At 39.8% G+C, this 25,554-nt stretch overlaps 2 protein-coding genes across 2 annotated transcripts in view; both read right to left on the bottom strand.

Annotated features, from left to right (window-relative positions):
- LOC109279493 (myotubularin-related protein 10-like) overlaps positions 1 to 6,112 on the bottom strand; it is a 23,290-nt gene extending 17,178 nt beyond the window's left edge. The window contains exon 1 of the mRNA XM_019472358.1: positions 5,979 to 6,112. Within this exon, the coding sequence (XP_019327903.1) occupies positions 5,979 to 6,112 (134 nt within the window). The remainder of the gene's footprint in view (positions 1 to 5,978) is intronic.
- Positions 6,113 to 9,530: 3,418 nt separating this feature from the next.
- Positions 9,531 to 25,554, bottom strand: part of TRPM1 (transient receptor potential cation channel subfamily M member 1) — a 95,061-nt gene continuing 79,037 nt past the window's right edge. The window contains exons 22-28 of the mRNA XM_019472357.1: positions 24,167 to 24,279; positions 22,612 to 22,862; positions 21,722 to 21,914; positions 16,631 to 16,775; positions 14,274 to 14,473; positions 12,974 to 13,106; positions 9,531 to 10,809 (exon numbers count right to left, since the gene is read on the bottom strand). Coding sequence (XP_019327902.1) covers positions 9,531 to 10,809; positions 12,974 to 13,106; positions 14,274 to 14,473; positions 16,631 to 16,775; positions 21,722 to 21,914; positions 22,612 to 22,862; positions 24,167 to 24,279 — 2,314 coding nt within the window. The remainder of the gene's footprint in view (positions 10,810 to 12,973; positions 13,107 to 14,273; positions 14,474 to 16,630; positions 16,776 to 21,721; positions 21,915 to 22,611; positions 22,863 to 24,166; positions 24,280 to 25,554) is intronic.

The following is a 25,554-nucleotide window of genomic DNA, read 5'->3' as shown; positions in this document are numbered from 1 at the left end:
CCCGCGCCGTCAGGCGAGTACTTAACGTCTTGTCCGCTTTTAATGGACACTTCCCGTAACGGCAATTCGAGCCAGCACTGTTATTTCTGACCAGACTGGCAGCGGGCTTAGGTTACCGAATCTTACCGATTCCCCGGGAGACCTCGCTCACGCCCCGTCCCCCGTCTCGGGGGTGGAGCCTCCCGAGGGCAGGCCGGGACCCCGCGGGTGGGAGCTCTTGCTCAGCACTGCCTCTGGGCAAGTGGCGAGAAATCGTCTCTCTTCCTGGCCTTCGTGAGAGAAAAGCAATCACAAATACCGGGGCCTGCGGGGGGCGATTAAAGTGAGGACTGAAGCAGAGGATTTCCACAGTTTGGCCTCTGAGCCACTTGGAGACCGCGAAACCTCCGCGTGGGGCCTGCAAAGGCAGGCTTGTATTGCGACCCAGGGTTGTCTCAGATCAGCAGTAAAATCGAGCTCCAGCATGAATCAACTACTGCTACCAAGTTCTTCTTATCATCGCATTTCATACAAGGTGTATCACATTACAGCCATGGCATGTATGGGATCTACGGGTGAAGCCTCCAGGCTGCTGCCGCACAGTCACCCTCTTGCTCATCGCTGTAACCGTGCTGACTGCTGGAGGTAGAAGCAGATCTAACACCTGTGTAATCTGCTGGAGGTGGATGCGGATCTATCTGTGTAATTCCCTTTCCTAAAGCTTTCCAGGCACTCATGGATTGCTCGCTTGAGCTTCTCTAGAACATGGAAATAACGCAGTTGTCCACCTAAACTGCCAAAATCTAACACTGCTATCCTGCTCTTTTGGTAAGTAGGAAACTGAGTAACAACTCACGTTTGTTTAGTGGCCCTTGGCACCCTTAAGGGTCCATGTTGCAGGTGTTTATGTGAGCAATGACTGCAATGAACTTGGCCTCCACAGTAGAAATACCCCGTACAAGAAGCAACAGTTTGGATGGAAATGTGGTTTATTCAAGAGCCCCAGAGTGGGACCACACGGGCCCGTCAGCTGTGAGACGTAAGGAAGGTGAAGAGTCTGGGTTCTCCAGCGGGTGGTCCAAGCACAAAGGAATTAGGTAAAACCAGCCAGGCCTCTCCAGAGTTTGAAGCCAGGTCTGATACATCGGGTAGGGTAAGAAGGGCTGCTGGTTCCTGTGCCTACTGGTGCTCCCCCCACGGCTGGTGCGCCATAGTGACAGTTCCAGCTATGAGCCAAGTGTAGTTCACTGCAAGGCCCATGGTTTCAGGGCAAGAGTTGAAGGCCAGGACCTGCCAAACTAACTGCTGGTATTTGGGCACTGCAGCCTCACCTTATTAAAAAGCATGGGTTTGGTCAGCATACTGTGATTTTTCTGTAACAGCTCATGTGCAAGATAACATCAGTAAAGGCCTGCTACAGCATCTAGTGGTGTAATATCACCATGACATAAAGAACCAGAAGTCTCCAGAAAAACAGACACATTTTTAGACACAAAATGACACATGCAGCACCCAGCATCAGCCGCAGGGTCAAGGTCTTCCCTTACTATCATTAATAGGAAGCACATTACATTGCATCATAGCCCCTGGGATTTTTTGGTGAAGTCAGAGGGTGAATGTTCAATGAAAGAATAGACTTTAGGTCATAATCTGGATTCCCCAACTTAGATGAGATGCCCCACTGATGCCAGCAGGGAGGTTTGTTTGAACAGCGAGGAGGGAAACAACCCACGGGCACTTGCCTAGGTTGAAGAAAGGAGTACGTGTGCATACGTTTAAAGCTATTCAACAGCCCAGGGGAGAACACCAGCAAGCACCTCCATAACAGTACACTACTCTTGGACTTGCAGGTGGAGAAGATAAAAACAATCCCATTGTGTAACTTTTTTAAAACAAGTGCACCTCCTTGCACAAGGGTCCCATCTTGGTGTTGGCAGACAGCTCCCTTCACTTTATCCTGTATTTTCACACATAAGATTTTTATTTTATGCTGCAAACGTCATTGTCTAAGCGGCATTATTCAGCCTGGCATGGTCTCAGGCTCAGCCCCTGTCCATTTTAGAGTGCACTGTGCTGCAGAAGCTGCCGGTGGTGTAATGCTGAGTGCTGGCCAGCACTGTGAGAGCAAGCCACAGCTCCTCTCCTGCTGGTGACTTACCCTTTTCACAAGCTAAATCCCTTGGATGTTTGGTAACTGAGAAATACTGCGAGACTTGCCCTCATCTTTATTCTTCTTTGAAGTTTTTTGTTCATATTCAGAACATTATTGAAAGGAAATTAAAATCAGAAAAGGGGGAAGAGAAAGCGAGGGGACAAGGAAGGCAGAAACTGTCCAAATCAGCTAGGCTTGAAATTGCATATAACAGATTTGCCAGTGATATTAAAAATGACAATTATTTATACTACATCAGAAGTACAAGAGTGTTTCTGCATCAGCACAGAGCCTTCTGAGGAGTGGCTGCAAATGCAATCTCAGTCTTGAGGGAATGAGCATAGGACAGCACAAATTTCCATTAAGGAGTGCACTGACACATTTAAATTGCAGTGCTGTTCTGAAAAGGAACAAACAAAATCAAAACTAAGCTCTCAGTAAACGTAAGCTCACAAGATTTGTGAGGATTGTTGGAACTGGTCACAAGTTGCCACTGGAAGAGTTTTATGCCAGTGGGAGGAGAAAGCTGGTTTGACAGAAGTGAGTATTTTGGAGGAGCAAGCTAATTCTGTCACAGCTTGCAGCGGGATACAAGCAGGCAGTGCAGACAGGCAGAGCAGGACAGGCAAGTAGGGCAGGGTAGGCAGGCAGGGCAGGGCAGGGCAGGCCAGACAAGGCAAGAGGGCAGGTAGGGCAGGTCAGGCTAGGCAGGCAGGACAGGCGGGTGGGGGGGCAGGGTAGGGCAGGCATGACAGGCAGGGAAATCCTCTGGATCCCCTGACTCCTTTTTGGCAATGCACTCAACTGCCTGCCCATCTCCAACCATCCCGGCTTGCCTTACTTGCTCACTTTTTTCAAACAGTTCTGCTAAACCAGAGGTTTCTGAGAATGCCTTTGTTCTGTGAGAACAGTCTTGAAAGAATGGTGGGAAGCTAGCTATGCAACAAAGCCAGCTGAACTGAAAAGACTGCAGTTGTCTATTTTTACTCTCATTAATTTAAAAAATACCATTTTTTTACTCAGTGCAGTTATTTTCCTTGCCTCAGCATTAAGTTATTCAGTGATATCTCCTATGTGCTAGACTGACCTTACACTTGTCCACTGTCATGGCCCTCCCAGAACCAGCTTGGCCTGCTCTCCTGGTGGTATCACACCTCACATGCTGTGTCGCAGTTTCCTGGGGCCTCTTTTTACATACATTGCAAATTGTTTGTAACAGTGAAGATAATCATCTGCTTAGCTAATGTTATGGTGCATAACCTGCTGTATTTACTGCACATCAGATTAGGAATCTTCCTAAAAGCTCTGGTACAACCTCACAAGACAGCTCTGTGGTTGGGGAAGTACTTTGGCCTGTGCAATGCATGAGGGCTGGGGTTAAATCAGAACAGATTTTCATAAAGGTCTCTTTTGATCTCTCAGCAGATTAGAGAATGGCTTTCATTAGACATGTTCAAGAACAGGTTAGACCACCATCTGCCACTGATGCTATCAACATTGCTGAACTTGCCTCAGTGTAGATGATCTCTTCCAGGCCTGTATTTCTATGGCAACTTAGGTGTTTTCATAGCTTTCTGAAGAATGGTTCAATTATTGGTTTGAACTCCAAGACACAAAGACATACGTGTTGTCTGATTTCACAGATGAGCTATGTGCCCAGAGCTACAGCAAGTATGTGGCAAGTCTGCGAAGTCAGGGATTCACTGATGAAAGTCTGTTCTATTTTTCACTGAAAGCGTTACGGTTTATTACTTTACCTGGACACCTCCCTACTCCTGCACTCAATAGTTTGCACACCAAGTTGCCTCAGCCTGCACTCAGAAGTGTGGGACTTTTGCTGGGGACTTGCGAGGAAGCCAGCCCTACAGGTCTGTATTACGTCATATAGAAGAAAAACATTATGCCTTAAATTTATTAAGCAGTTGAAAAAAAATCTCTTTCCTGAGTGTCCTTGATGAAGATCCAGCAGAATAATATTTAAAATGTGATTATTTATATAAAACAGCAACTTTGATAGTCGTGGCCAAAGATACACAAAAGATATGAAAACTATGCAAAGGTTTTAGTTTCTTGAGGTATCTCAGGATAAACGCCTCCTTTTCAAGGCACGTCTGTGAAGTGGAGGTAGTATTCTCAGTGTGGAGATTTAATGATGTTGAACTTTGCTATGTTACATAAGGGTACTTTTCTTGTTAATCATTATGTAGGTATTACTTGCCTAGAGTTATTTGGAGCTATTCATTGGTACAACGTTCCACCTTTGCTTGGGCTATTCTACATAGGTATTGTGATAGTGACCATCAGATTACCAGCGCTCCTAAAGTAGAATCCAGCCTTTTTCCATGGCCATTTTTGAAGGCTGTTGGTCTGCTCAGATAATAGATTGCTGAGCATAGCAGTCCAATTAGTGCAAGAAAAGGGAGATGCTTGCATCTAGAATCATGCAGGATGAAGCGCTGTGGTTTCATAGGGGTTTTAATGTTGTAGAGACAAAAGAGGAGCAGGCAGATGACATTATGCAACTCCTTTTTCATTAACTGTAACACCAAGCGAAAGGTGGATACAGGCACTTAAATATTTTGGCTGAACAACGGCAAAGAACAGTGTAAAGCCTATTATCAAGACATACCTTACATCCATTGTAAAGATACAGGGCATCAACCATAAAGCACCATGCCGTGTCAAATTTTGTTTCTACAGATAAGGCCAAAAGTTAAAAAAAGCAAAAGAAGATTGCGGTATTAAGGAAATCTGTAGTTCTTGTCTCACTTCTCCCAAAGCTTGCGGTTTGTCAGCCTGCAATCCAAACTATTGCTGTGTACTGTTTTTTGACTATCCCAACCCCTCTGGACCCTGGCACCAGTTGAAATGGGCATTAAATGGCTGTATCGAGCAGGTCCTTACACCTGTTTTACCTTTCTGTCTGATGCTGGATCCCAATAGGGGATCAAAATCCACAATTAGGCTGAAATGTTCAGCTCAGGTGACCACTGCACGCAGTAGAGCATTTATTTGCAGTGGCTGTAGTGAGAGGAAAACACCTCCAGGGCTAATGTAGCCTTGCAGCCCTGTAAATAGAGTATTGTCACTGCTAGTAACAGGCCACAGGCTTTGTGCTGACTTTGTAAGGCCTCAGGACTGAGGCTTGTCAGGATTGCTTTGTCTGAATTTGCCTTAACCTGCCTCAAGGTGTCCCTTCATTTGTTTAGCTGTGAAAGCAGTTTTACTAATGACCAGGAAATTCAGGTGTAATTGTAGGATTTGAAGGCCAATGAAGAAAAACAAGATGTAAAGTTGGTAGCAAATATAAAAATGCCCCTAAGCAAGCAAAAAAAAACGGAAAAAGAAACCAACATCATCAACATCATGCTCACCGTAGTGAAGGACCTGGGATGCTGACAGCTGACAATATTTCCTCACTACCCCCACTGCAGCCACTGACCGTTAGACCCAAAGTATCAGTGCAAGTGTGAGCATAACATCAAAAAAAAGGGGTATATAGTAGGAAGTGTGCATATATCAATTTTACCTTATTGGTTTTTTTCCTGTAGTAGTATAGTAGTATTCTTTTCTCTCTTCTTGTCTCTCCTCTCTTGTAATTAGATCTAGACTAATATTAATTCATATATTAGACTGTTAAAATTTGTTACACTAACAATAAATTTCTGACTTTACATACAAGGTGTGTCTCCTTTTTGCTTGTAACAAGCTTTTGAGTGTAATACTAGTTCAACTAGAAGTGACCAGTCAGACAGGACAGTGGTGCAGAAGTGATATGCTGGCAATGGCACTAGCAGGTGGGACCCCAGCAATGTGTCCAAGTGGTGCTGCCACTCTGAAAACTCACCTCCTCCATAGCAAGTGCTGAGCAGCAAACTGGCTTTGTGTCAGTGGGTTAACAACCCAGAACACCTGTAACAGGGCACAATCCTGTGGATCTTGCAGATCTGATGAAATAATCCTGTTGACATCCTTGGTCATGCACCCTCCTCATGTTCCTGTTTTCTGACCAGGCCTTACAGGTACTTGTACTCTTTTAATTTGTATTTAGAAGGACAGATATACATTTTGCCAAAGACAATAGTCAAGCCCAGAACCTAGGAAAGCATCCAAAGAAGCAGTATGGAGAAATCATAGTTGGAAGGTTTCAATGGCTACTTTAATTGATTACTAAATAATATGGAAAATGGACTTTCTTGGTTCTCAGGTATCGAAATCCAGCGTCTAAAATGGAAAGAGTGACTCTGCAATAGGAGAGGCTTGCAAAAGCAAAGTCAAGCTAGTCCCAGAATGATGCAATGTAATAAGGGGTAACTCATGGAATCAGCTCGTATAGTTAAGAACCTGCCTATGTGAATATTACAATTAGTCACTGTGTTTAAAACATTTGCCTTGAGGGAGAGGGAAATATCTGTATTGCAAGATACTGTAAGGTGAACAAACTTAAATTACCTCAGTGTAATGTCTCTGCATAGACATGGCCTTAGAGTACATACTCTTTAGGCTTGACCTGGTTCAGTATAGGTCAAGCACATAATAAAAAATGGTAAGTGGAATTCACAGTGCCACTGCTGTGGAGTCACCACATACTTAGCAGCAGGAGGGATGCATCTTCCTGAAAAGTAGTATTAAACATGCCTCTTCAGAAACGCAAATTCTGTGCTTGCATCCTTTCAGCCAGTATTCAAGAAAGCATGCAGGCAGACAGGCAAATGTGTTGATCGTAATTCTGTTTAGTGTGCTCCAAATCTACTATTGGTCTTCTATGCACATACAGAGCCATATTTAATCTTATTAAAATGGCTGTATGTCTAAAATAACTCTGCCAAAGTCAGTGTAGTTACTTCACGTTTAATGGCAGAGAGGTTATCATTTCAGTTCATGCTATGCAAGAGCACGGAACACATCCAAGCCTTATAAAGTCATCATTGTGTAGAGAACTTAATGGAAAATTACTGGCAAATGTTAAAAAAGAAACTTTGCTTAGAAAATGTTCAGCCCATGCACTGCATGAGAAGAAACAGCTAAGTGAAGTGTTTTGATACATTATAGTGAAAAATTTGTTACACTGAATTCATTTCACATCTTTTTCATGTGTGTGTTTATAAATATTTTTACACAAAGGAAGTAAATAAAAACAAAGGTAAAACATTTTTGTTTGAAATCTACAGCTATCTGATAAATTTGTAATGTAAATGCTAAAAAAAGTAACTGGTCAAACAGAGCATGATTTAACACACATTTTATAAAGACAATGTAACAAGAGGTATGCAACACACTGTATTTCATTCCACAATGCATACTGCTTGTTTAGCAAAGTGCTGAAAAGCTGCATCCCTTTATGTTTGTTAATGAATCAGTTTCTGGTGAGTGTGCAGGCAAACAATAAAAAGGCATTGGCAAATTGGAGGCTATTTTAACCACACATACAAAATGGCTATGTAGTTGCATAGAACAGTAACACAGAAGTAAACATGGAAGTGAAACAATTTCAAATGTCATTCTGTTTTTACAAAATGTCAAGTTCCCTAAAGTTGAATAAAAGAGAAGCCCAAATGAAAAGCAAAATGTCAACACCGTTCTGACAACAGTGAAAGCAGTAAACCTGCTAATAAGACCAAGCTAGCAAAAATCCATAGTAAATGACGACTGAACTTTCAGAAATGTCTATGCAGTTACCATGATCATTCAGTATGGTAACAGTACTTCAAGGTGTTAAGTATGGATGGAGTATGAAAATATAATACAAACAATAAAAAGCTGATGCCATCAATGCATTTGTAGAGTCTTCCATCAATCTCTGCATTTCAAAATGCTGTAAGCAGCATTATCAAGGGGGATACTGAGACCTACATACTGTGGAGCTGATGGTGGGGAAAAAAAGAAATTCTGTCTTTTCAAAATAGTATATGAATAAGTCCTGATGGTTAATGAGTTAAGCATAAACTTTTGACCAGTATTCTGTGAACAAGTAACGTGCCTTTAACTCATTTTCTTTCTTGTCTGTTCAATGGTATGCATCCCCTGCAAAGAGAGGTGCTGAATATTTGGGAAAACAAAATTCCTACAAGGTAACAGAAAAGAATGAGGCAAATAACATCATACTATTACGAAGAAAACTATCCAAACCTAGTACTTAGAATGCCACTGTAGACACAAGTGTGCTGGGAAACTGTAACTATGAATGTGGATTTCCAGTCTGAGTCACTGACAGATAGAAAACATGTTCGCTGTAGAGACTTTTTTCCCTTTGACATTTGTTTTTGAAATTTACTCAAGAAAATGTATGGAATTTCTATTCTCATCTGGAAAATTTATTTTTTGTTTAGACTGACTCCTCGAAACTGTTCCTTGTTCCTCATGTATCGTCATAATGAAATTGCAAAATGAAAGATGAATTTGTCACAGTAGATTTGCTTCAAACACAGATTGGCTACATTTTGATCTCACCTGATCAGAACACCTTTCCTGTTTTCTTTTGTTTTCCCTTGCAGGCATTTAAAAAAAAGCCAGACTCTTACTCTACGTGAACCTCTATTGTAATCCTCATTTACACAAACACTAATGCAGATGTTGGATTCATATTATTAAAATCTCTGTATACTTCATATACTTAAAATCTCCCTAAACATTTTGAAACAATGATCGCTGTTTTTCAACAGTTTAAGGCTGTCAGCATGCTTTGAGGTGGGGACAGATATGATCCTGAAAGCAAGGTTATGTCACTAAAGTTCAAGGACAAGTCAAGAATGTCTACACATGGCTTTCTGGGTCAGGTTTCTCCAAACACAACTGTACTTTGCCACTCAGACCTACTTTAGTGGATGAAAACTGCTATGTTGTGCCTTTCTGAAAGAGGAGCTAAGAAGCATGCATGAAATCAGAAGTGAAAGAGGGGACTACATAATTTTTCCTTGCCTTCAACAATTTTGTTTTGATCTGAAAAACACAATGGCCATGAAGAAACCAGCTGCATAAGTAAGGATAAAAACTAAGGCTGGTTAAAAATTTGTTCAGTTTAAGAAGTCTTCTGATAAAAAAAAGAAAAAACATTTTCTAAATTATTACATGATAATATCGTCCTTCTTTCAAGAGCCTTTATAAAAAGCTTGTCAGTAAATGAGCTTATGAGGGAGGTCGAAATGGAACATAGAAAGATCTATACTGTTGGCATCTGTGGACGGTGCCTACTTTTTATCTGCCACTGAGAGAAGATCTCCCTTTCACCTGACCCAGCAAGCATTTATTTAAGAACAGAACATGTATCTATTAAGTTTAAAATGAAAAGAAACAAATATATGCAAAATTCTTCTTTAGAAATTAATTTAAAAATCCATAATTTGTTCAATTAGTCATGCTGCTTTCTTGACTGTTGATAAAACAGGGGCCATAAGCCACTTCAACATTCGGTTTCTGTGGATGCATTTTCTTGCCTAGCTTTCTGTTCTTCTGTTGCACTGCCAAATGCTACCACCAAATTAGTTACACTGCTGGCATGTCCTGGTCTATTTAATTTGTCCTTTACAGACTTGGCTTTCCAAGAATGGCTGTGCAAACTCTTTGACCGTAGTGATGGGAACCCAGAAGTCCTTTCTGGCTTTACTGATAGTAAATTCTCTTTCTCAGCCTTGACAGTGGCAGGCATAGAGGTGTAAGAGGCTCTCACACCTGCTTCACCAACATCACTGTCATCATCTGTGTCCATCTGTAACTGTTTCTGCTCTGCTTGCCTTTCTGCTTCAGAGATAAAACCAGGGTATTCTGGGGGACGTTCTTGAGAAAGTTGCTGCTCAACTTCGTATTTCCACTCTGTGGCCCATTGTTCAATTGTAGAAGGGCACACCTGATCGATGACGGTACTATACTCTGTGGTCCAGTTGTTAACTCCTCCAACCAGCTTCCCACCCTGTGCAAATATAAAGCTCCTTGACTTCATCATAGTGGTTTGACAAGCACTGAATGTTTCAGCAGGAAAATAGCGCATTGCTTTACATTTGTCCAAGGGATAAGAGACGGTTGCTTCTAACTTGGTACGTTCTACTTTTAACTGAGTGTTCTGAAAATCTGATCTTGGTACTGACTGTCTGTTTGTAACAGCATCCATCTGGTTTATACTTTGAGGAACCATTCCATCGCTCTTGAAAATCCCCTGCTTTTCATCCCCAAAACCACCTGGACGAGAATGGGGTCTGGAAACATTCTGTGCAACTTCTAATGTAGATTTACCATAATCTGCTGTGGTGACTGCATTAGCACTAGAGGTGTAATTGAGACTGGAGTGGTGTTCTGGAACCAGCATCCTTGGGTCTGCTCCGTCTTCTTTGGTACTAACAGAATGGGCTTTTTTACGCAATCCCATGGCTGGTGACATAGGAGTGGTACTGTCATCATATGTTAACTCATCGCCACCGACATGGTATCTGTACATGCTGTAGCCATCAGAGCTGTTAACACTGCTTTGCCTTAGGAGATATGCAGCATCACACTCGGACGAAGCCCTTGAACGTGTATATGTCAGCTCAGATTTGTCAATACCTGCCAGCTTCTCAAGAGCATTCACCATCCGACCAGATAGTTCTTCCAATTGAGAGAGTCGAAGGTCGACTGTTTGAAGAGAAGCTTTCATAAAATGTTCTCTTTCATTCACTTCTTCTAGCCTCATAGACATATTTTCAACTCTGTTGGGTATAAAAGAGGAAGCATAGAACAGAAGCTGTGGAATGGTGCAATAACCTGTTATAGGCACCCAGCTACCGATTTCTTCGTAAGGCAGAATTTTGTGCTATGTATCATGCATCATTCTTTTTTTCTATTACATCAAAAGCATGGGCATTTTCTTGTTATCTATGCTTTCCATACACCATATTAGAGGGCTATTTGAACTTTGCCCTTATTTACATGCATGGGGAGTACAAGAGTTGCAGCCCTTAGGGACAGCCTAAGGGACACACATTTCTGAGTGTGCCACCCACTTCACATTCAGTTGTCCTCTTTCACTGTGAAGGATCAATTAATTATATGAAAAGTACTTCCTAATGACATGCTCACAGGATGACTTAAAATAGCATCAAGGCATGTTGTAAAACAGGTTTTGTAGCTGTATGAGAGAGAACATATGCTGGTGTGTATGGGATTACTTTAGCTCTTGAAATACCTTTCAATTATGTATCAGCTGAAGGGAGTGGAATTATTGTCTAGTTCAATTAAAATAATACTTTTTCCCATTTTCTTCTATCATTTATATCATAATGGAAGTGATGGTACCAGAAGAACGCATATGAAATTAATGCATTAGAATGTGACTTGGAGATCATACACCAGTAAATCAACTGTGGAAATTAAATTAACATTCTTTTGCTCTCACACACAAAAGATGACGAAGCATCTGGAGCAAGAAGCCATGAGAAATAAGCAAATCTGCTTTGTGGCCATAGACCATAGTGAATCACTGAGGCTTACCAGCCCTGCTTTATTCTCTGCCACAATACCTAGGATTTTGACAAATTGCCATGGATAAATAGTGCGATAGAAACTACTCGAATACACGTAGGAGATTTCATTTACTTCTCTATTCTCAGACTTCACATATAATAATGCAAGATGTTCGGGGCCTCCTTTCAAGAGAAAGATGTTTACCCATTAAAGAATTATATGGCTCACAGAGCTACTTCATAACTTCATAAAAATAGATAGATAGATAGATAGATAGATAGATAGATAGATAGATAGATAGATAGATAGATAGATAGATAGATAGATAGATAGATAGATAGATAGATAGATAGATAGATAGATAGATAGATAGATAGATAGATAGATAGATAGATAGATAGATAGATAGATAGATAGATAGATAGATAGATAGATAGATAGATAGATAGATAGATAGATAGATAGATAGATAGATAGATAGATAGATAGATAGATAGATAGATAGATAGATAGATAGATAGATAGATAGATAGATAGATAGATAGATAGATAGATAGATAGATAGATAGATAGATATGGAGGAGTTCATCATCAAAATACCGTGAGGTAGATTAAGGTGAAAGAGTGTTTAAACTGTGTATCATTTTGATTACAGGGATAATTTTTCATCATTTCAAGGAAGTGAGAAAATACCCCATCCTTTGACTTACTTAGAACTACTAACAGAATAGGCAGAGCCTTTGGGAACAGTCCTGCCAAGCGACCTGGTAAAAAAGCGCTGCTGCCATTATCACTGTGTGCTTACACAGCAATATGCAAACATTACCCAGTCCTCAGAATAGCTTAATGATTTACATGTGAATATTCCCTGTCTTTTAAATGGGGAAGTTCATACTGAAAAGCTAAATGCCTTGTTCAAAGCTTCCAAGAGAATCTGTGGCAGAGATTAAAATTCAGCAGTTGTGAGTGCTAGACCCTAGTGTAAACCATAGGTCCAAGGGAAGAATCCTCAGTGCTTTTGTCATTAAGCTCCAACACATTTCCATGGTTGGATGAGCTGTTGGAAGCTCAACAAGTAGTAATTTGCTCAAACGAATAAAAAGCATAACTGTGATCTTCAGATGGGAGAGAGGGAAAAACTTCACCGTAAAAAAAAAATGCTCTTATACCAAAGCTACCCAAACCAGCAGCCTTAGTGACATACCAGTAGGAACAACAAAAAGCTTGCTCTTGTGAGCGATGCACCTACATAGATGTTTATTCAGGATTCAGATCAGCTTCTGAATTGGTGGTGGTTTTCTTCAAGATCTAAATCTTTTGTACTTTAATTCCACTTTGGTTATAATGAAGACACAAAAAAGCAAATATTGTTCCAGGTAAGTGGTGTGGTTTTTTTCTTATAATAGATACCTTTCAGAGGTAGCTCTGATGCGTTCATCATTAGATGATTGCTGCTCATCCTCTTTTTCCTGGAAGTATTCTTCTACACACTGCTCTTCAAACTCATACAGTTTTTTTAGCTCTTCATCATTCAGAAATAACTCTGTGCAAAACAGAAGAACAAAATATGAGTTTCCTTTTTCTGAACTTCTGGCAGTCAATTTAAATCCAAATTAGCAGATTATTTTGGACATACGGATACTGCAGATTTTACTCCTGCACTAAATGAACAGATGATTTTGTAAATAGGGAACGAGCGCTTAGCCAAAGATGGCCACAGCCCTGAAGGCAATGTAATGCATTATAACCATCATCTGCTTTTATGACCATCCACTGGGGGCTATATTTTCTCAATGACCTTTGCACTTTTTAACAGCAGTGCTACGCATTGAACAAACTGACTAGATTTTACAGGATAAAGACTACGGCAATCTCTGCCAGTTTGACTGTTCCTTCATTCAAATATTGTTCTTAAAAGGATGCCAGTTATAGGCAACAGATAATCTAACATAAGAGATTGTTTCCCAGATATTCTTTGGATAAGAGCTTCAAAAATGTATAATCATGTAAGGAAAATCCAAGGGAAATATAAGCTCTTGGGAACATTTCATCCTGTATTTGAATTTGTCTCTTTTTATCTGGAGGGAGTGTTACATTTACTTTTTTCCCTTTTTTTCCTTTTTTAACTCAGAAGCGTATTGTGCAAAAATATAATTACTTACAAAATATGTTTCCTGTGAAATGTAGAAATACAGGGATAGTTGTAAGCATCTGATTATTTCAATGAGGCATATAATGAAAATAATAGTCAACAATTACAGAGAATGTTAGGAGAAGAACCCTCACAGTTCCCCTGTGAAATGACAGATAAATCTCTAACATGGAGAAATGAAAGTGGGGATACTCTTAGACACATCTGTAGCTGACACTACAGATGACATTTGAAACTGTGATCCCTTCTCCTCAATTTCCTATTTGCCCTTCCCAACATATGGACTTCACTAGAACTTGGTAAAACTGGATTAAGTAGATGCCATCTAACTGTTTTAAGAAAGCATGTTAAAGAAAGTCTTCATTAGCAGCACAGCATTGCATATTCTCAGGAGCCCACGGAGCTCAAGAGCTGTTAATTTAATATAAATTTTGTCCCATACTGTCTTCTGCAAATACACTTGACCGTCAACACGAACAAAAGTTCAGCGTTGGAAAAGCTGCTGCTTTCTGCTAATACGGTGCAAAGAGCTCAATTTAGAGAAGATTTCTTGCATACTCAGTCCCCTGTCACGCTCATCCTGGTCTCCTTCACCCTTCTTGCAGCGACAGCAGATTCGCTTGATGATTATGTAGATATGGCTGAAGATAATCATTGGTGGTGGGAGGACAGGTCTGTCATGGAACGTCATGATCAGCTGGTACCGCTGGAACTTCCAGACTTGGTTGGATATTGATTTTACCTCAAAGAAGGTATTGCTGAAAGGGAACATGGGTACAGTTTCTATTAGGCCCCTCAGTTTACTTATCATTGAGCAAATACTATGTTGAAAAAAGTAGCAGCTAAATAAAAACATGAGGCCACATGACTTGCTTGGTTCAGCTCTTTGTTGATGCTGCTGAACTTGCTGAACTGATGATTAACTTGAACTCATGATTCCACTACTCCTTTTGAGGGTAGCAAAGCAGAAGGTGCTCTGCATCCCTTATGCACCACCCAGAACAGTCCTCCTCTTAGACTATTTGCTCCTACTGTATAAAGTCCTTTAGGTGTTAGTGAAAAGAAACTTGCACAATTTATGAATCACATAATTGGTATTTTGGGGCTTGGTTATAAAGTATTTATTTTAACACATGCCAGTATTTCATATTACACGAAGTATTAAATCCATGAAAGGTATTTTGTATGCTAAACCCAGAAGCTTCACATGGTTTGCCTTTAATATGCTAATCAGCTTGACCTACATAGAAGACTTTTCAAGTTTTCACAAAATGTCCTAAATTCAAACTTTATTCACTCAAACTTCTGACTCGAAAACATGGTGCATACTCTTGTAAAGGAATTTGTTCTTGGAAGCCATGGCTTCATCATTTCTACACCAAAATAAGGTGTATTATAAAGATGTTTTATTTTGTAATTCAGTGGATACGAAGGAGTGTAAGTGATAGCATTCAATCCAGAGGTAACAGTAAGTCAAGGTTATGAAATACCAGCTAAGAGAAAGCAGACTTGATGTTCTGTCTTAGATAAAGCTTTTCAAGCTATTTTAAAGTATGCTCAGACAGCTCACTCCACTTCTATGACGATGATGATATTGGCGCTTCCTTTTTTATATTTTCTGTCCACTTCTTTTCTAACTTTCCGTGCTTTAGAATATCTACATTCACAAAACCAGTTAAAACATCTCTTTGAAACCAGAGAATTCTTGAGTACACATAGCTTTTGGTTTCTTTTGGTTAAGTATACATGAGATTATTTACCAATGATAAATGACAATCTGCCTTCATTCTGCATCTCTGGCATAGCAGGAATTCCCCAGCTAGATCTCACCCCCTTGCAACCATGCTGGAATGGCAGGAGTTAACAGCATGACCTACTTCCCAAACTGCTGATTCCTTGGTCCTTCAGCCAATAATAGCTACCATTGTAAGATTCTTCCCCTTCCCCCTAGCGATGTGACTGGCATTTGAGCACTTTAAAATTCATGACCTTTTAAGCTACAGACATCAAATGAAAGACAGGCTTTGTGAGCTGTAGATTTCTGGGCAGCAATGAACTATTTTTGTGGTTGTGACACCAGCTACCTATGCCAACAAGCCCTCCAACACTACATGTTTATGGGCATCAAAAATGGATCACCTGCTTTTCTCAGGTGGTATGTTCAGAAAGTCTTACTAGCAAGTAGATCTTTCAAGTCTTTTTTTTTTTTATCCCTAGGTCATGACAGGAAGAGCATGCAACATAACTGTGGGTAGAAAGAACAAGCAGCAGAAATTTATTTAGTTTTACTCCAGAGAAGTCTAAATAGATTTGTGGAATTACATTAAGAAAGTGCATAGTGCACGTTACTTGGACTGGCCACAGATCTTGGCAACGTGTAGCCATCCTTTCTCTTGGTTCAAGGCAATATAGACTCTTTTTCTGGGTTGTATAAGAACTCTGCAAGGCCCTAATTTCTTTTTCTAAATGAAAAGCAAAACAAGAAGAAAAAAGAAAAAGAAACCAGATGATATAGCGATAGTGGAAATGCCTCCTGCTTTTGATGTTCAGAATTTCATTCTGCAGTTCTATTGCAGAATCATGTTTGTTAGTGGTTACATGGGCTTCTATCACGTATGTAGCAGGTTTCATGGATTCTATTTTTCATCTTTCCAGAGCAATCTTGAGGCCTGTCACTATCCACTAAATGGTAATTGGAAGTAGCCAGGTAATTTGCAATTGCTGGCAAACTCAAAGCAACCTTTCCTCCACTCTTTCCCAGTGTATACACTATTCCAAGTATTTGCCAGTCATGTTCATAGAGTAATTAGATTCTGAGTGCAAATGCAAACCCTTGCAAAATCAGTTGATGGGTTCTCACAGAAACTTTATCTCACCAGTAAGAAAGTAAAGATAGTGCATGATCATTTACATACTTGAAGACAGCAATCAGCAGGTTTACCAACAGGATATTTGCTACCAAGAGGTAACAGGCCATAATAGCAGGAGTGAGCCAGGCCCCTGGTATACATGGAGGGAGGCGTTTACCATCATCATCGTAAAGATTGTCCCCACAAGGAGCTGAAGAAAAAACAGGAAAGGTATTTTTCACAAATTGCCCAGTACTTAAAAACACTATTCACATTTATTTAATGATGACACATGCATAAAATTTGCCAAGCTAAACAAATTTTGTCAGTTTATTTCCAGTAGCAAGTACATATAATTTCTACTTCAAATTCTGCTTCTAACTACAGCATACAAAAATAATTTCCCTTAATAGTGAACAGAGAGGCAGCTCCAAGTTTACTGTACAGTGTGGCTTTCTCTTCAAATTCATATGGATTTTCTTTTTCTCATAGTAACAGTCTAGGACAAGATCTTAATGTGCATCCATACATATTAATAGTGGAATTAAAAAAAATTCTCTAACCAAACTTGTGTGCATACCTTGCCAAAGACATAAAAAGATTTACTTAGTGGTCCCAGATTGCTGAGCATAATTTAAACCTTTATCGGGGCCCTGAGTGTGCTAGAGAGGCCTTAATGATCCTGACCAGCTTCACCTGGGGTCTACACTGACACCCCCTATGCATACCTGTCCCTGCCTGCGCTATGTCAGGTGTGCAGGTCTCAGCCCTGCCTCCTGGATGGACCTTGGACCTGTGTTTGTCCCCTGGATGGACCCTTCTTCTGTCTCTGGCCCTGTCTCCTTTTGGCCCTGACTGGACTCCCTAGATGGACCCTAGACTATTACTTGTCTGGAGCTGTTAATGTTACCAGCAGGTGGCCCTGCTGCCACTTTCAGGCCAATTTCCGTTTCCCTTATTTTTCACAGTAATTCTAAATTTTAGATAAAATTTTAAACCAAAGAGATGAAATTATAAAATGAAAATGATACAGTAACAGCAAAATAGACTGGTAAGAATGAGACAAAAATTGAGACTATTGATCAAACTGGTGTGAAATAATTGCCTGAAGTAATCCTAAGAATACATAGGTTGTCTTGGGGTAAAAGCTGTCTTGGAGTTAGGTAAATGCAGCAACTCTGTTCTGTCTTTAAGTGCAGTGCCAGTGTATCTGATTTCAAATACAAGGCTAACTTTTGGAACCATTTAGTAGCAGGTAAAGTGTTTATCAATCACAGGTTCTTTAGCTGAAATCTTAGTAAATACTAAGACTGACAATGAGTTCATTACAGATTTAGTTAACGTGAATAGAAAAAACAGGTTTTTCAAGCATTTTGCAAAAAACCCAATGCTTCAATCTCACCTGAAAAATACTTCAAATTATTTGAAAACAGACTAATCTTATTTACTGTGGACTGAAAGAGATATTTAGACTATGATTAATAAAATATATTTGACTTGCTTTTCAAACATCAGACCTACATTTTCCCTGTTTATCGTAAGAAAAGTATAACAGGAAAGTCAAGCGAATCATAGTATTATTCACATGGGCCAGTGAAAGTACTGCCAAAGAAACACTAACATTGTACCTAGGTAATCAAAGGGAATTAGTTATACCATGACACTCATGCATCATAATTTAAAAAAAGGATTACTTTACTGTCAATGTACTAGAAACAAGTCATAGCAACCACATAAGCTCAATTAAAACTTCCGATCTGCAATCTGTATTAAAATAAAATATTCTTCCTCTGCTTCTTTTCAAATGAAACTATTACAGTAGAAAAACAAGATTCACACCTGAATATTGGATGAGCCCTATAATTAAAATGTCAGTATCTAGTGAAGAAAGAGATTAATGAACATATTTGGCTAAATGAGATAATCAGCTCACCACAGAGACTTACGATTAATTTCCATGGCATAGACTGAACAGCATTCCAAAGGAACGAAATAGAAAAGGAGGCAGGGAGAGAAAGAAAGAAAACAATAGAATAATATAGAAAAAAAAAAACACCAAAAAGATGATTGAAAATACAGTTTTGCTGCCAAGAAAAGCTAAGCAATGCAAATGTCAGAACAGTAGAGACATACGCTTAGAAACAATGTCTTTGTTAAAAATGCATTGCATTCTGCAATTTCCTTTTCATGTTGTTTTCCCCAAATGTTACATATGGCAGTGAATTGATGATATTAATAATAAATCACAAAATGCTTCTGGCAGATGATCATTCAAATATACACAGTATTTCAGGCAAGTAAACAAAACTGGCGGTCACCACGAACACAAAACAACTCAAAATTATCACACAAAATCATTCTTTTAGCTATTAGGGAAACATTTCCTCTTTTTTTTCTCTTTTTTTTTTTTAAGAACCACCCTGGCTTTCAGTCTGCCAGCTGTTTCTATTGAATAGCTATGTTTCTGTTAATAGTCATGGTACTGATGTTATTACAGCGTACAATATCATTAAAGTTCATTTTGACTACCAGTATGGATACTTGCTTGCCAACCCCTAAATGGTGATTGTAAGAAAAATCACACTATTGAAAGAAACTCAGCAAGGCTTCTCTATTGTTTAAGAATATGTTGCTATTGAGTACTAGAAGCCACTAACTTCTTGCTCATGGACATCTTCTAAACAGAGTGAACCAGACAAGAGCATCCTGGGTTGCATTAGGAAAAGCGTTACCAGCAAGTTAAGGGAGGTAATTATTCACCTCTACTCTACTCAGCTCTGGTGAAACGACATCTGGACTTGTGTGTCTAGTTCTGGGCTGCCCCATAGAAAGCAGACATGGACATACTAGAAAGACTCCAGTAAAGGGCCACAAAGATTATTAAGGTGATCAGAGCATCTGACAAATGAGGCAAGGGTGAGAGATCTGGGATAATTTAGCCTGGAGAAGAGAAGGGTCAAGGGAGATCTTACCAATGTTAGAAATACCTGATGGTGGGTGGGAGTAAAGAAGACAGAGCCAGACTCTTCTTAGTGGTATCCAGTGAAAGGAGAAGATGCAGTGGGCAAAGACAGAAATATGGGAAATTCCATTTAAACCAGGTTGTCCAGAGACGTTGCACAGTCTTCATCCTTCAAGATACTAAAAACCTGACTGGACAGTCCCTAAGCAACCTGCTCTAATTTACCCTGCTCTGAGCAGGGAAGTTCGACTAGATGATCTCCAAAGGTGCCTTCCAACCTCAGCAATTCTGTGATTTGTGGTCTTTACCTTTAGATGACATCCTATCCTCAGTGAAGCTATTGACAAAAGTCCAACTACCTTCTTTCAGATGGAAAATTTGATGCAATACTTTTTCCATAAATTGTTTACACTCATGGGCCTTGGCAAAACTACCCATAAGCACTTGATACAGAGTCAGGTTAGACTGCCCATAGCAACCGCTCTCCAATGACTTCTGAGGTTGCTTTTGTGGTGTGTTTACAGAGAAGCACGGAAAGATCAGTGAAAGTTTCTTATTGAAAGCAAAAAGATCTTCAGAAGTCAGTTCATAGACTTCTAGACATAAGAAATTTACAGAATAATTGTAATGCAGTCTAGTTATATCAGTACAACTCCTTGTGTAGCCACTTCTATTTCAGTATTAAAACAACAAAACCACATATTTCCAAGTTAGCTTATGTTTAAGCTACTGACACAGCAAAGCTTCTGACCTGGGAAGGTTAGTGGAGCAAGTAGCTGGACTGAACTTGTATAACTGGAAGGCCCGAACTTTTTTTCCCCGAAAGCACTGCTGAAGAAAGATTTCCAATTCAAAGGATGCTGAATATATAACTGAGAAATGACTGGAAGCATGAGAGAAGTTTGGGACACAACAATACTGATCCCTTTAGTGCAAGGTGTGAGTTTTGATTTATAAAGAAATCAAAGTGTCTACATTGGCAAACATTCTTTGTTCAAAGTGAAGTAGGATTTGAATGCACATTATGAGCCACAGAGGTAAGTGGTTCCTCCCCACGGGAGAATTAACCCACTTGAGAGATCCTGAGCTTATCCTGGCTCACATGTGCACCAAAACTGCAAGATCAGACAATAAATGACTGGCTTGACCTTTTATTTGTCAAGAGTAATTTACTGTATTGTAAGTTACATTAATGAGACAAGTATTTGTAAGGAAAACAAAGATGATATGATCTTTGCAACAGTGTACACTGTTCAGAAACAGACTAATGACATTTTATTCCTTTCTAAGCAATTAAAGTACACTTTAATGATATTCGCTATAAAGATTTCTCATGATGATGGATATTTACGGTTTTTGAAATTAGACCTCACAGTTTCTTCAGCCTTCCACTTTACTGCTTGTCAATATATGCAGATAGTTGAAATAACACATACACAATGCTGAAATAGCAGCTTACATAATTTCAGATAAAGTGCAAACTATGTGATACACACTAGAGGAGGCCAGCTGCACGTTTGACTGTACAAATTTCAAATATTAACACAAAACTAGCAGTAACATGACAGTTTCCATCTCCTCTAAAATACTGACAGTTATGTTTTTAAACTGTGCAGCTTTTATATAAGAAAAGCTATTTCCACACCCAAAGCTAATCAATCAGAGTTTTCCTTTTTTGTTTTGCTTTGCCACAGGTGTAGAAAAGAAGAACATGAGTGATTCATGAAATGGAAACATTTCTGGAAAGTAGATAGATGTATCAATGGGGGTAAAAATGTATTAGCTCATTGCCTGTGCTGTGAGTTAGAGATGAAAGGATATGTGTATTTTCATCTCCTGTGCAAGGTTTTTTTCTTCTTCTGTCGGAACTGACTATTAGTAAAACATCAGTTCAGAAGAACGTTTCAGAATGATCTCTGTTGATCCATGCAAGTAAACAGAACATTTAGTACTGTTATACTCCTGGACAGGAGACTATTCCAGACTATATCACCCTCAGTGTTAACTGAATTTGAATATAAACTGAGAGACAGGACATGCAGGTGGGGAACAGAAAATTGTTCAGTCTCCGGAGTCTGTCACAAGAAAACAACAACAACAATATAATCATAAAGACAAAACACTACTTCCAAATTAAAAACAATCATTAATTTGGATCTGATCATCTGCCTCAGAAACAGAAAACAGACTCTTACTATGAATTCTACTCTTACGGTCTATCTGGTCTGCGAACACCTCTCCATAGATCATCCAGTAGGGCATATAGAAGATGTTGCGAGCTAGTCTCCAAGAAGGCTCCTCATCTGGGTGCAGGATAGCTTGGCGGGCTACTCCAAAACTCATCAGAACCACAAGCATGATAACCACAAAGTAGAGCATGTCAATCATCTGCACAGAGAGACCATACAGAGGCTCTTATCATCACCAGGTAGTACAGTAGCACCAGCATGTCTGTTTGCCAGCATGCATTAAAGTAAACAAGAAAGTATCAAGAGAACAAACACATTCCCCTGGATAATTTTCTTGATATTACTCTTTGACTTTAACTGCAGCTCATGAATTATGCATACATAAAAATGCAGTAAAAACAGTCATTTAAAGGAATACTAGATTTATATTTAAAAAGAGTTAAAATGCTAAAATCTTTGCTATCCCTATTCTCTTTTGCATCAAGTGCACTATGCTGCGCTTTCAGCACAGACCTCTTCTGTGGTTGCAAAGAAATGATATGATCATTGTTGTATCATCTCCTGTCCACAATGGATGGTTTTGTGGATGATCCTGGTATATTGGCAAACTGTTATTGCTATGGCTTTGGGAGGCAGAAGGCAGGCAAAATGAAAAAGTTCCCACAGGCTGGGTCAAAAAAAAAAAAAAAAAGGGAAAGAAAAAAGATTCCCTCTCGAATCAAGCAATTATTAGCAAGAGTATTGCACCTCCTGTGTGTGTGAAATTCACATGGCAACTTTTTCACAGGCTTTATTCAGAGTCCTACTCAGATGGAAAACCTCTTTAAAAATCAGAACTTAATTTAGTTTCCCATGAAGTTCTGAAATACATAATTTACAGCAATTTAGGCACTAACCATCTTTCCAATCATCATGACGTAAGGTCCCAGATATTTGTTCACACCAAAGATATCTAGTACTCTAATGTACCAGAAAATGATATCTACGCAGTAAATCACTCTTCCATAACCCATGTAAGGCTGGTTCTGTAGGCGAAGAATTGCTCCTATCATAAATACTGAAATAGCCACCAGGTCAGTAATATTCCAGTATTCCTGGAGCCAAACCTTCACTTTTTGGCTCAGCTTGCCAGGCTCTGACATCAGAAAAGGAAATTAAAAACAAACAAACAAACAAACAACAAAGAAATCATTAGGAAAAACTCCAAGTTACAGTTTTTGAAGTAATGGTCATGAAAAAAGACCAATCTTGTCACATTCAATAGGTGTCTGAGACCCCCTCCACTGCCAGCAAAATTTGTCTCAAGCAGCAGTATTTTAGTTACTAGCAGGCAAAATTTCCTTTTTATAGAAACATAGAATGGTTTGTGTTGGAAGGGACCTGTGAAGATCATCTAGTCCAACCACCCTGCCATGGGCAGAGACATCTTTCACTAGATCAGGTTGCCCAAAGCCCCATCCAACCTGACCTTGAACACTTCCAGGGATGGGCTATCCACAACTTCTCTGGGCAACCTGTTTCAGTGTCTCACCACCCTCATCATAAAAAATTTCTTCCTTATGTCCAATCGAAACTTACCTTCTTTCAGTTTAAAACGGTTGCCCCGTGTCCTGTCACTACAGGCCTTGGTAAAAAGTGTCTCTCTGTCTTTCTTATAAGCCCCCTTTACATATTGAAAGGCTGTAGTAAGGTGTCCCCAGAGCCTTCTCTTCTCCAGGCTGAGCAACCTCAACTCTCTCAGCCTTTCTTCATAGCAGAGCTGTTCCAGGCCTCTGATCATTTTCGTGGCCCTCCTCTGGACCCCCTTTTCATCTTTGTTTCTATTTTGGCTTTATTAAGACTTTTTTTGTTGTAGGTTTTAATCAATAACATTTAAACCAGGAGATCTGGCTTACTGACTTGGCATCCGTATTTATCTCCAAATACAGTTGGTAATGTGGGAATTGTGAATCAGAGAAGGATAGACTAAGTGCAAACCACACTACAGCATGTGAATACAGCAGAAGTTTTTATGCTATATTCCTCATACAAAAGTAACAAGATCAGTCACGTAGTACTCCTGGCTAATTCCCCAAAACACCTCTCTGCCTGCAGTTCTCATCAAGGACTGCATCAGTAATAAAAAGACAGTACCTACTGAGATTTCCTTCATGAGTTATGGCCCTGCCCTTCCTTGGAAATACACGTAAGAGAGTGACAGCATTCATTTTGACTACTGACCTCAGGGCATTGTGGCCTGATCTTTTTGCCCAATAAGAGAAGGTTTTAATGTCTGGGAATGGCTTACAAATGAAACTCTCTCCAGTGATGGGCATTTTGGGACTCTGTGGATATGAGAATCTTCTCTCTCACGTATGGCTTCTTAACCCTCTGCACAAGTCCATGCCATTATTACCTCTAGGAGCGAGCTTCATTTTAAGGATTATGAGATGTCGGTATGATTAGACTTTACCTCTCTTACTTTCTCTAAAGCCAATGTCACAATGTAGGAGATGACAATCCATTCCTGGACTGATGGCCACCGTTCCATCCGCACCAAGATGATATAATTAAATAGCATGAAACAGCGGTGTGATAATATAAAAAAAAAAAAAAAAAAAAAGAAAAGAAAAAATAAAATCCTTTATGGACTTTAGGTGATGGGTCCCAGGATCCTTCCACAGTTAGGCAGTATTCAATCACTTGAGATGACTTCCACACACACAAAAAAAATCAGTCTCCACTAATTTCCGTTAGGAAGTTCTGGACTATTAGTGTAAGTCAACAGAGCTATCACTCTGTTTTCTGTAACTACTGGTGTAAATGTCAAACTGGTGATGCTGATGTCTCCATGCCTCACAGCAGTCTTCAGTGACCGGCCAAACTAAAAACTTCAGAGATCTTGGAAGTCCAGAGTTAAGAAACCAAAATGGATTCAATGGCTTTGCAAAAAAAAAAAAAAAAAAAAAAGAGAGAGAAACAAAGCAGTAATAAACCAAAGATTTTCCAGGGAGAACATGGAGTTTTCTAAAGAATGAGATATTCAATGTGAAATGTTTACCCACCATCTCAAAACAGATCTAAAGCAGAACAGGGAGGCAGGGCTGTGAGCAGCACCTGCCTGCAGGTGTAGAGGAAATAAAGAGCCACACAGGCCACTTGCTTTTCTCCACCCTGTAATAATGTGGTTGAGACCATCCAGGCAGAATATACTTTTTATGCGAAGCCAGAGGCATACAGACTTCATATATCAGTCCCTACAACACCTCCATCTGCATGAATAGTAGGTTTGCAGATATTTTGGTTACTTTAAGTAGCCCCTAGTCTCAGGAGCAAGTTTCTTGCTGAAGCCTAATGCAGTAAGAGCACAGAAGGCTGCATCACCATGTCAGAGAAGAAACACCAAACAGAAGGCAGTAAAATCCTCTTAGCTGAGGGGCCTGCATAATGCATGAAAGCGAAGCCCACCCTAATTGTGACATTCATATGAACATGTACGAACACATACATTGAGACTATGCGTGAAAGATTCAGGTGTTGAAGACCCTTACCCGCACAAGAAAAAAGATTTTTGTCTCTGAAGGAAGCGGGCCTGCTGCAATGCCCTTCCTATAGCTGCCATACACGCTGGCAGAGGCCACAGGCCTCCAGCAGCTGAAGGAATGACAGATGCTGTGGAACATATGATCCAGGCAGCTGAATTATCTCATTTGTTGAAAGAAGCAAAACAACAATTCCAAAGCACTCTAAATCAGGTCCTTTGTGCCTGGGGCTTTTTTAATCCACTAAAATGTAATTTCTTTATGCTGTGAAACCATGTTGAATACTTTTCTTTGAAATTAAATAGGAATTTTGCTTTT

The sequence above is a fragment of the Aptenodytes forsteri genome, unplaced genomic scaffold (assembly GCF_000699145.1).
Source record: "Aptenodytes forsteri isolate BGI_AS27 unplaced genomic scaffold, ASM69914v1 Scaffold83, whole genome shotgun sequence".
Classification (NCBI taxonomy): Eukaryota; Metazoa; Chordata; class Aves; order Sphenisciformes; family Spheniscidae; genus Aptenodytes; species Aptenodytes forsteri.
The sequence above is the reverse complement of the archived record's forward strand: the minus strand, read 5'-3'. Positions and strand labels throughout refer to the sequence as shown.